The sequence below is a fragment of the Charadrius vociferus genome, unplaced genomic scaffold, assembly GCF_000708025.1.
Source record: "Charadrius vociferus isolate BGI_N301 unplaced genomic scaffold, ASM70802v2 scaffold21, whole genome shotgun sequence".
Lineage (NCBI taxonomy): Eukaryota > Metazoa > Chordata > Aves > Charadriiformes > Charadriidae > Charadrius > Charadrius vociferus.
The window spans coordinates 204,109-214,380 of record NW_009646850.1 but is presented as its reverse complement, the minus strand read 5'-3'; the positions used below and the strand labels follow the sequence as shown (position 1 = coordinate 214,380).

At 37.6% G+C, this 10,272-nt stretch overlaps 1 protein-coding gene across 3 annotated transcripts in view; it reads left to right on the top strand.

Annotated features, from left to right (window-relative positions):
* Window positions 1–4,502: 4,502 nt before the first annotated feature.
* Window positions 4,503–10,272, top strand: part of CLGN (calmegin) — a 26,329-nt gene continuing 20,559 nt past the window's right edge. For all 3 annotated transcript variants that reach the window (XM_009894165.1, XM_009894164.1, XM_009894166.1), the window contains exons 1-3: window positions 4,503–4,664; window positions 5,563–5,633; window positions 8,770–8,828. In XM_009894165.1, coding sequence (XP_009892467.1) covers window positions 4,503–4,664; window positions 5,563–5,633; window positions 8,770–8,828 — 292 coding nt within the window. The remainder of the gene's footprint in view (window positions 4,665–5,562; window positions 5,634–8,769; window positions 8,829–10,272) is intronic.

Genomic DNA, 10,272 nt, shown 5'->3' with positions numbered 1-10,272 from the left:
CGCCTGAGGGGAGCCGGGCGGCCAAGGAGCGCGGCCCCCACAGCTACGGGTGGTTGTGAGGTGGGGGCAGCCGGAGTCGGTCCTGTGGCGGTGGTATTTGTCCCCAGGAAAAGCCCTGGCAGTGTTGGCACTGGGATGCAGGAGCCTCTTGCTCCCTTTCCGCTTGAGGGCGCGGAACTCTGAGAGTTTCGTGAAAAAGGCATGACCCTCTTTAAAGTCCAAGGAGAAGTTAGTAATGATCTAAAAGATCCTGATCTCCATTTAGTTCTGCATCAAACGGAATAACAGTGCCATTAATTTAATGGCTTGTGTAGAATAGTTAAAGGCCGTGGTGCAGTGAAGGCTGACGTGCTTGCACTGTGCAACCACCTGTAGAACTCGCATCTTTCAGGCGAGAAGGGACCCGGGGAGGTCTCTACTCCAAATTGCTGCTCAGGGATCAGCGCTGAGGCTGGATCAGGCTGCTCGGAGCGTTATCTGGTCAGGCTTGGAAAGCCCCAAGGACTGAGCCTAGGCAGGCTGTACCAGCCCTCATGAGGGGAAAAAAAAAATTCTAATATCCAGTCAGAATATTCTTTCAGCTTATGCCTGTTGTCTTTCCTAAATACTAATATATGTCTTGGAAACAGCGGCTCATTACTTTAGGTGCAATATTACGCTGCTGTTGTAGCACCGTTGCTGGTCCCAAGAGCATCCTTTACAATAGCACTGCTGGCTCAGATGTCTCTGCTGATGTGTAGGTGTGCTGTAGTTACCCGTGTTCCCATGGTAAAGCGTGACCAAGCTATGCAAAAATTCAGTTTAAAATTACAGGTCTGAAGTTACATATGTTGACAGAATTGTCGATATGTTTATCCGGAGAAAGCGGAATATAAGCTGCCCAACCTAAAAGGAACGATTGGAAATCCCATTTTGGAGGTGTAATTATTATTGGATTAATTTCTGTGATTACAGCTTTTTAAACTGAAGAATGTCTCTCCAGTTCTCTCATGGGTCATACTATAGCAATATCTCCTTCCTGATTGAAGCTGCTGTCAAGGTGTATGGTTTTGGATTTACCTGTTTGCTGTAGCTCCCTGAAAGATGGTTTGGAAGTCACTGGTCTTTGGTGTTTGGGCCAAGGCTGCTACTAAATGTGCTCAATGTTTGTGTGAGTTCCATAGACTGGGATAACTTCTTTTGTTCTGCTGAGGAGCTCTTAATGGTGGGGATCCTTTTGGCCTTATTTTACGGGTCACCTTGAGGAAAGAATAAGAAAAGTTTTTCATAGGTCCCCATGTGTTAATTAGGAAAGCTCAGTACGTTTTAAAGACAATTAAATGTGTAGTGGGAAGTTCTATTTTGAGACCAAAACCTCTTTGACTTAGTCGAAAGATTTATTTTACATTCTAAGACTGTAGTGCTGGCAGGTTCAGAAGAGTAAAGGGTGTAATGGTCTTGTTTAAAACAGTCTTTGCCTGGCAGTTGAGCAATAACTGTAATTGTTCATGGTAACGTATTTCAGTGTTTCTGGCATTATTTAAAAAGTGTGTCAAAAGGTCAGAAAAGTGCGTCTTTTCTTCTTGAAGGGAAAAGTAAGAGATATAATTGAAGACTGAATGAAATTAGGAATGTCCTAGGCTAGGATCAGGGAGTAGCGACAAGACTCGGCATGAATGAAGGTAAAAAGCTTAACATGTTGAAAGCATCAGGAGTTTTAGAAGGGAACTGTGTGGAAAGGTGAGTACTGGTCTGATTTCTTGGATGCCCGTGCTAGTCTGTGTATGGACTAAAAGTGGATGAGGTAAAATACAGTAAAATTACAGCTATGTAAGTGAAAGACATTTTGGATCATACACAAAACACACCTGAAATGTGTTGACAAAGAAAGATGTATCTCTTCATCTGCTTTAGGAGAAGAGGAGGAGACCACCTGCATGACAAACTAGCTAAAGTAAGGTAGGCAAGTTTTATGCTAAAAAATGCAAGTCTAATACCTGATTAATATATGCCACTTTAGCTAAGAGCTAAGGAGTCCCAGAAGGTATTGATATGAAATTCTTCAACTGTTTGTGCTAATACATTGATTAAGAGCATGGGATGATAAAACTGAGGGTCGTAGCCTGCAGACAAAGATGTTCAAACACCGTAAGATTGAATGTTCGCGTATGTATCCTGGTTTGAGGTATAACAAAACCAATTTCCTTTTCAGTAATTTCACTTTTCATTTAAGTCTCTTCTAACTGACTGTACTCTCTGAAATCAGTGATACGTTTTTCAGACAATGTCTGCTTCTAGCAGTGATAATGTCTGATGTTTATAGTTAATAATGATATGCAGAAAGGCTCTTATTGCTATAACAACCACAGCCTGCTAACTTTGTTCTTTGCCAAGTTGGAGGGTCAGAAGTGGAAGATTGTAAAGGGGTTGCACCTGCTTTTTTTCTTAATAATATTCTCTTTTATTGTTACTATTTCATTAAAGGTGTTTGGGGTTGTTTTTTTTCTTAAACCCGTAAGTCTCTGCCTTGTCTTCTCTCCCTTCCCCTTTTAGGGGGGGAGAGGGTTAACAGAAAACATCTGTCATTCATTTAGTGGCCAGCCCAGCCTAAACCATGACAGTATGATAAACTGAATGACTTTAAATCTTCAGGGCAAGACCTTCTAAGGTCTAGAATTGGCCAAGGAGGTCTAAGAATTAACAATATCTGTAGTTTTTAACTAAAGTAAAAAAAAGACAAAAACCCTAGTAAAACTTGCAGATAACTTTTCAGACGTATCACTGTGTTAATAACTGAGAAAAGAGGGAATGATAGACTTGCCATCCTCGTGCAAAATACACAGCAGGGTGAAGAGTCCTGCAAAGAATGGCATGGACTGTGGGAGAGAAAAAAAAATGGTAACAGAGTTAATGTAGTTTTGTGGAAAATAGGTGTTTGTCCCAAGAAGGGAGCCTCTTGATGATTTCCTGGTATTGACATAGTACTAGTGTGTGAAACGCTTCCCTTCTTTGTTACTACTGGGTTTTGGCTCTAAATAGAATCGGTGCAGTCAATATTAAATTAATAGATCTTAAAAGGAGTAAGGAAAAAATTATTAGGTTTGTTTATGGACATTTGTAGTATAGTCATACTGGGATGTGGGTTTTTGTTTTTTTTTAACCCTGATACTGTTTGATCTCTATATGTGTTGGTTGGTAAAACTTGCAGGTATTGTAAATTCAATGATAAATAATTATTGGTGCAATTCTAATGTTTTCATTGCTTAGCAAATCTGATAAAGAGAGGGAGAAAGAGACTTCCACTTCCAGTATAAGGTATTATCTTGAATTGCTGGGATATTTAGGGTTGTAGTGGTAAACAATTTAATCCCCGAAGAGCAATGATATAACTAAGAGGGTGACTGCTTTCTCAGCACAGAAGGCACCTCAGTAGCAGAATATTTAGTATGCTAGTAGTGGCTAAAAGGTTTGAAAACATCTTACAATAACAAACTAAACATCAGTATCTGTCTTTCTCTTTCAACTTACTGTGGATACAAATTAATAAGAACTGATGGACAAATACCTGTGCAGTGGTATCTAGAATCGTCTTCCTTCTGTTTCCAAATTCAGACAAAACCAAATTCAGACAGAAGCATTTTTGGCAATACAGTTGAGGAAACAGGCATAGGCATGTGCTTGATACCACGCTGCTCCAAACCACTGGATACTCTTGATATAAAACTGCATTTGTGTGTGTTACAGGTGTGAAGCAAAAAATGCCTGGGCAACAATCTCTTCTTTTTTTGCAGCAAATTAGATTGAGAGGCTCGAGTAGTTATCTGCTATTAATATGTATACTTACAGAGATTAAAGATTTTCAAGTTTCCCTGAAGTTAGAAAGATATTTGCATTTAAGCTTAAACTTTTGTGCTTATTGTATAATTTTGAAACAGAAAATGTTTTCTGAAACAATCTTATACTTTCTGTGGACACGTACAGCTGGAGTTGATACAAACTCTGCACTCATCTAAACGTAGGCAGTGAAAGAAGAGCCAAATACGAATGAGTAGCTCTGGCAGTGGATAATAATATGGCCTAAATCTATCAATGTTGTTTTCCCTAATGAAAGGGATGTTACTTTTTGTAACACTGTAGAGACTGATTCAGTTTGTGTTGTTCAGGTTGTTAAGGAATGAGAAAAATAAAAGTGGTCTTATTTAGTTCTTAAAAAATGTGTATATACCGCAGTCAAACTCTTGCTAGATTTGTGACCTGGCAGGATAAGGGAACAGGTTACAAGCACTTCCACGGGGCCAACGGGAAGGGGAAAGAGTTTGAGTCAGGGCTGTGTAGTAAGCAATTTTTCAAATTAAGATACAGCACTTCACTAAAATACTATAGTAACAATACTTTTTGATCTTCATTTCTTATTATTTTAATGTGTTTCTTCTCTTATATATAAAGTGTGGAGTAAAATTGAAATAGTATTGGTAATATTCTTGCAACAATATTTAAAACTTTCAGTTCTTCACATAACCAGGATGCACTTCCAGTGGGACTGGCTGTGCTTGGGTGTCCTGATAATTAACTCGGTGACTGCAGAAATTGAAAATGAAGAAACTCTGGATGCAGATGTTGAAGTGGAAGATTTTGACAAGCAGTCTCAAGAAGCTGATGTTGACAGAGATAAATCTTCCTTAGAGGTAAGATTACAGAAGTCTTTACTTAAAGCTAGTAGTTATAACTAGTAGAGAAATTGGTGGACAAATGCGTTTAAAAAAGGAAGTTAAAACACAGTTGACAGCTGAGTGGGTGTCAAACCCACCAGTGAGTTTTTCGGTTGCTCGGTGACATGTAGGATGAGCTTTGATGAATGATTCTACTATGCCAAAGTGTAAAATCGGGTCTCCTGCCCTAGTGGATAGTCATGAAGGAAGTTTTGCTATTCTGTGCTTTAATCTACATACAAAATCTTTTGCTGTAAGTCCTAACGTGCCTTTTCTAGAGAATAAAGCAGAAAACATCTTGGTCTTACTGAGATTTTGACTTTAGAGCGGTTTTTTGATTTCATCAGTCTCAGCTGCCTTTTGAGGCTGTCTTTATTCCCAGAAAATCATTCTGCATTTTTTTATGCTGTACTTCATAATAGAGGTGGGCAATACTCATAAATTGTTTTTTTAACTTTTTCTTCTTACTGTGTAGCCCAACTGTGATGTGCCAAGTAGACAGGAACGCAGAAGAATGGAAAACATGTATAGAAAGAAGTAGGGAGGAAGCAGAGAATTGGTGCAAGTTCAGCAAATTTCCTGGGTTTTTGTTTCACGTAGGATGTGTAACAGTACTTTAGTTCTGAACTTTGAACACGGGAAGCAGTTTTTAAAATTCACAGATGTGAAATTGCTCACTGTTAGAGGGATGCGCCCAGACTGTAGAAATGATGGGCATGAGGGAGTGGGGAAAGCTGGTTTATGCTGCTAAATGTTTCTAATGAACAAAATCTGGTGGTCTGTCTGGATGGACTACATCTTGGAGGTATGATAGTGTATTTCAAATGAAAAATTGTAATTTATGTTAGAACGTGTATCTGTACATGTCTTCTAGGTTGTGTACCAGACTCCAAAGCCAACTGGGGAAGTGTATTTTACAGAAACCTTTGATGGAGTATTGGCTGGGTAAGTTTATGCCTTAAAATTATAAACTTTTACGTTCAGCAGTTTAACTTGTCGTGGCAGGACTTATTCTGTATTCATTTTTCTGCTAGTATCTTTATAAAAATTAACTTTTACAGGGGTTAGAATTGGGAAGGCTGGTAATGCTTGCTCCAAATACATCATAATGTTAAGCTGCGCAGTTAACACTTCAGGTATATTGATATTTTTTGTGTTTTAAGGAAGTTTTTAATAAACTCTGGGTTTATGGACATTAGGAAAAATAATATAATTTAAAGATTTAGCCACCTGCGTTTAACTAGCTGCAATGTGAAGTGTATGGCCATTATGCTGCAGTAGCAAACTTTTTCTTCCTCTTCCTGTGCACTTTGGTATGTGTAAGAAGGCAGCGCCTTCAGCATTATAGAGAAAACCTCTATTGGGGAAGACTTTTTTTTTTTTAGCAGATTTTTATATTGATTTATCGTATTGCTTCCCACACTCAATAAGAATTAGATATTTATGAGACTGCTGAAGTGTTCCCAGGCAGTTTGACCTTACTGCATTGAAATTTTAGAAAAATCTTCAGGTTTATCTCAGCAATTCTTAAGCCAGAAATTTTTGTCTTGTCTGTATCTTGTAAGTTTTCTTGCAACAGTATGACATGGTACAGTGTTACTGCTACTGGGTGACTTGTGTTGCTCAGTGAAAAGCTGTGTATTGTGAGCTATAGTCAGTTGCCGCCAATGCACTGTCAATAAGAGTGAATATAATATATTACTCACTATTTCTGGAATAGACTTACTACTTTTAGTTGGAAAACAACTTGGTTTTCATTCTTCTTTCTGGCTCAGATATAAAGGATGTAGAATACCAAGGAAAACAAATGAGTATCATGTAAATGTGGTCTGTATGATCACTGACTTTTCTTTTTTGAATCAAGCCAGGTTAGCATACTGTCCCTGGCTCGAGGTAAGTAAGCGTGCATCCAGGTAGAATCTGTGAGTGCAGCAGGTATCTCTAGTAAGAGCTGGTGTGGTGAGTTGCCAGGGTACTTTCTTGCTATGAGAAAAGCTTTTAAAATATGAAGGTAAGTTTGGTTTTTAATGACAAGTCAGGTCTTGTTATTGGTATATTTTTTTCCTGTACATTTTGATGCTGTTGAACAAAAGAGCTATTTCTTGATTTGTGAAGAATTATGAAAAAAGGTATTTTCATATGTTACTAAAATTGATGGAACAAAACGTAACTCTCCAGTGAAAAGCCAGACAGAGAGGTGAAAGGAGATGTAATATGATGCATTCGTTATGGTAGAATTTAAAGCTGCCTATTTTTTTTACTTCCTGTGACAGGACTGAGATCCAACTATTGTAGGAGTGCGGTTATACCGTCATAAGGCGTGTATGTCTGTTGAGGATGCACAATTTAAACTGTAAACAAAATAACGTGGTAGCAGGCAACAGTAACTTTTGTAAGATTGAATCTTACTCCCTTTTTCCAATTGTTTCTGAACTGTTCTCTTCTGTAGAGTTACAGGGAACTTCAGGCCACTGAACGTTAGTCTGTCCTTACTCACATTGTGTTCTTTCATGTTTTCTTATTTTGGTTACATATTTAGAGCAAATGTAGAAGGAAAATAAATTAACAAGCTCCCCTCTTGAGTGTATCGCTTGTCTTAATGATATGTCACTTCTAAATGTTAAGAAGTGCAATACAAAAGCAGTACCAATGACGACAGGAAAAATGATTAAATAGAAGAGGTGATAATGGTTGTTTAAAAATAAAAAGCAAAAAAATGCAAAACACAAACTGAAAACCTTGATTAACAAATGCAAAAACTTCACTGGGATGCTTGAACGATATCATTCATCCCAATTTCTAGCTTTGTGAGATCTGGTCAAAGATTAGTTTGTCTTCCTACTAAATCTAATATTCAAAGTTTTAGCTACGATGCTTGGCATCTTTTTGATCTAGCTGTACATAATTTACATATGAATAACAAATGTGGAACTAAGATGTGTGAGACAGTAAGCAGCATGTTGCCTTTCTTCCCTAAAAGTGGAGGAAGGAGTACTAGAAAAATTGAAATTGACTAGGTAAATCACCAGAATAGAGTTGCTTTTTTGAGAATGGACCTTGGAAATCTTGTGTGTGACCTGTAGAGATGGTTATTTCTTCATTGGTCTTTCTCCTGGTAAACGAAGGATCTAGTTTGCCATTTGTACTGTGAAGCTTTTCCAGCATCTCTGTTAACAGTGAACAAATCTGGCTGAAGTTCAAGCAGAAAAGATAAGGTATTCATCCCTGAAATACTCCGTGCAGAGGATCGTTCAGAATGAATGAAAATAGTTCTTTACAGAATTCATCATGAGAATGTAGTATTGTAGTTGATACAATGAAGAGTTCAGTGATGCTGTTGGCTTAAGATATTCCTGTGCATGGCTCAGGATAGAACCACTGTACGACTAGATGAGGGTGGACTGCCCTTTTTGTCCTCCTTTTTTTTTTTTTCTTTTTCTCCTTCGAATGAACACTTTGTGAGTAGGGTACATGCATATCTTTTTGGTAACCTCAATTTGATAAGCTGAGTTTGCCTTGTTCATAGTATCAAGGAGATCAGGAGCTTGTTAGCCCTGTTGGGATCCCCTACATGCAATACACTTGGAATCTGTTCGGTGCGTGATTGCATTTGTCATTTGGACACTTGTACCTCTTCCCTTTGTCTTCTGCTATCCGTGTGTACTGTTGCTGTCAGACAGTGTTAAGGTTTCTTTGGGTGATTTTTTCCTTTCTTTATCATATTGAAGGTTTTACACTTGAACCTTACCATTTTCCATGTATCTTTGACATTATGTGCTTATGTAATATTCTAACATTCTGCCAAACTCAGGTTGTATATAAAACTGAAGTTTATTCAGAATATTTGAATTACTTTAGGGTTAAATTGTATTTTCGTTTGCATTCTTTAGGGAGTATTTTGAAATGCTATATTAGACTAACCTATTTTTATTTCATGTTCTTTGAACTACACAAAGTTCCATTACCGTCAAAATCATTATCACAGGTTCACAGCCTAGAAGCAAAAGCTGTTTTTCCTCTGCTTGTTAAATAATACAGCTTTGCACAGATAGTTAAATGACTAGTACACTTCTGGTTTTAGGTGGGTGTTGTCTAAAACCAAGAAAGAAGACACGGATGATAACATTGCTAAATATGATGGTAAGCAGTTTTGATGTTTACTTCCACTCTATAGTTTCTGATGTTCTGTTCCTCTTTGAGAAATAACTACCCCTTACGCTGAACTGAACTTTGAAAACCTAGATGGCATAGGTCAAAAATATATTAGTTTGTATTATGACTGGTAACCTGAAACGAAGGTGTGAAATGTTGCTCATTGGGTTACTTAGCGTGAAGATTTTTATTTTTTTTTATCATCCCAATAATCTTTTGCAATGAATGACGCTAAATACCCTCTGGCATCTGCATAGTCAGTATTGATTGCTTACGAATAGTGCTTCTTGAGAACTACCTTATCTGAAATTGTGTCAGACAGACTTACCACTTCAATTTCGGTTGTTAAACATGTTTCTAAAGCTGCACGTTGCTGCAGCTGACCTACTGATTCGTGGGTTGATCTCCCAGTCTAGCCTCTGAAACAAAAAAGCTAAACTGAATGATATTTTTCTTTAAAATACTTTTTCAGATTGTCTGTGCTTGAATGTAGGCATCTCCAGTGGTTCTTGTACAGTTCATTCTACAGTATTCTAAAAAAAAAATTGGAAAGTAATAATGGAAAAGTTGTTTGGATGGATTTCATCATTGGGGTTTGCACTTGTCTTATAAATTCCTAGGCTAGAATTGCAGTTTTAAATTGCTGACAGATGTGTGATCTGGGGCAATAATTTTGTAACCTGAATTTATTTCATTCAAGAGAAGGTGGGGAGAACAGAAAATGTTTATTCTGCAAAAGAAAAGTATTTGCTACTGCTCTTACATCAAATGAAATCAATGTTAACAGAAAGTGGTAAGCGCATGTAACGGGTGTGCAAAACAGTACAGAACAGACGGTGTTAGGTTTAGCAGTTACCAGAAATAACTGGTAAAAATCAAGAAGTTGCAGAGGAGATATCTATACAGATGAGATGCTGAGAACTGATGTGTCTCTGATTACTTGGCCTCGTATTAGGTGGAAATTGTCTCTAATGTCAAAACAGTCATATTTGCTTAAAGTCACCCAGACAATTCAACAGTAACAAAGTCTGTGGTGAAAAGACTTTTTTGAACTGTTTTCCAATTTAGGTTGTTGTTGTTGTTTTGTTTTGCCTGGCATTATTGCTTGTTCTTAGTTTCCAGAAAGGAACACTATTGAAGAGGAGGGAATTTTCCCCTCTCCTGTTTGGTAGGCCTGAAGAAACTAGGGATTTGTTGTTGACATACGTATCTGCCCTTTCTTAATGACCTTTCACAAATCGCAGTTCAGTTGAATAAAAGTAAATATCTCTTTCACTTGGATTTCACATGAAATGTGAATGAATGATAACATTCACGTGAATGATTATGAATCTTCTCTAAAACACACACTGAAGAACTCATTATGTTTTCTTCGTTTTGTTTAACATTGACACAGGCTTTTTTTTCAAGATTACAGTGAATTGTAAGAGTA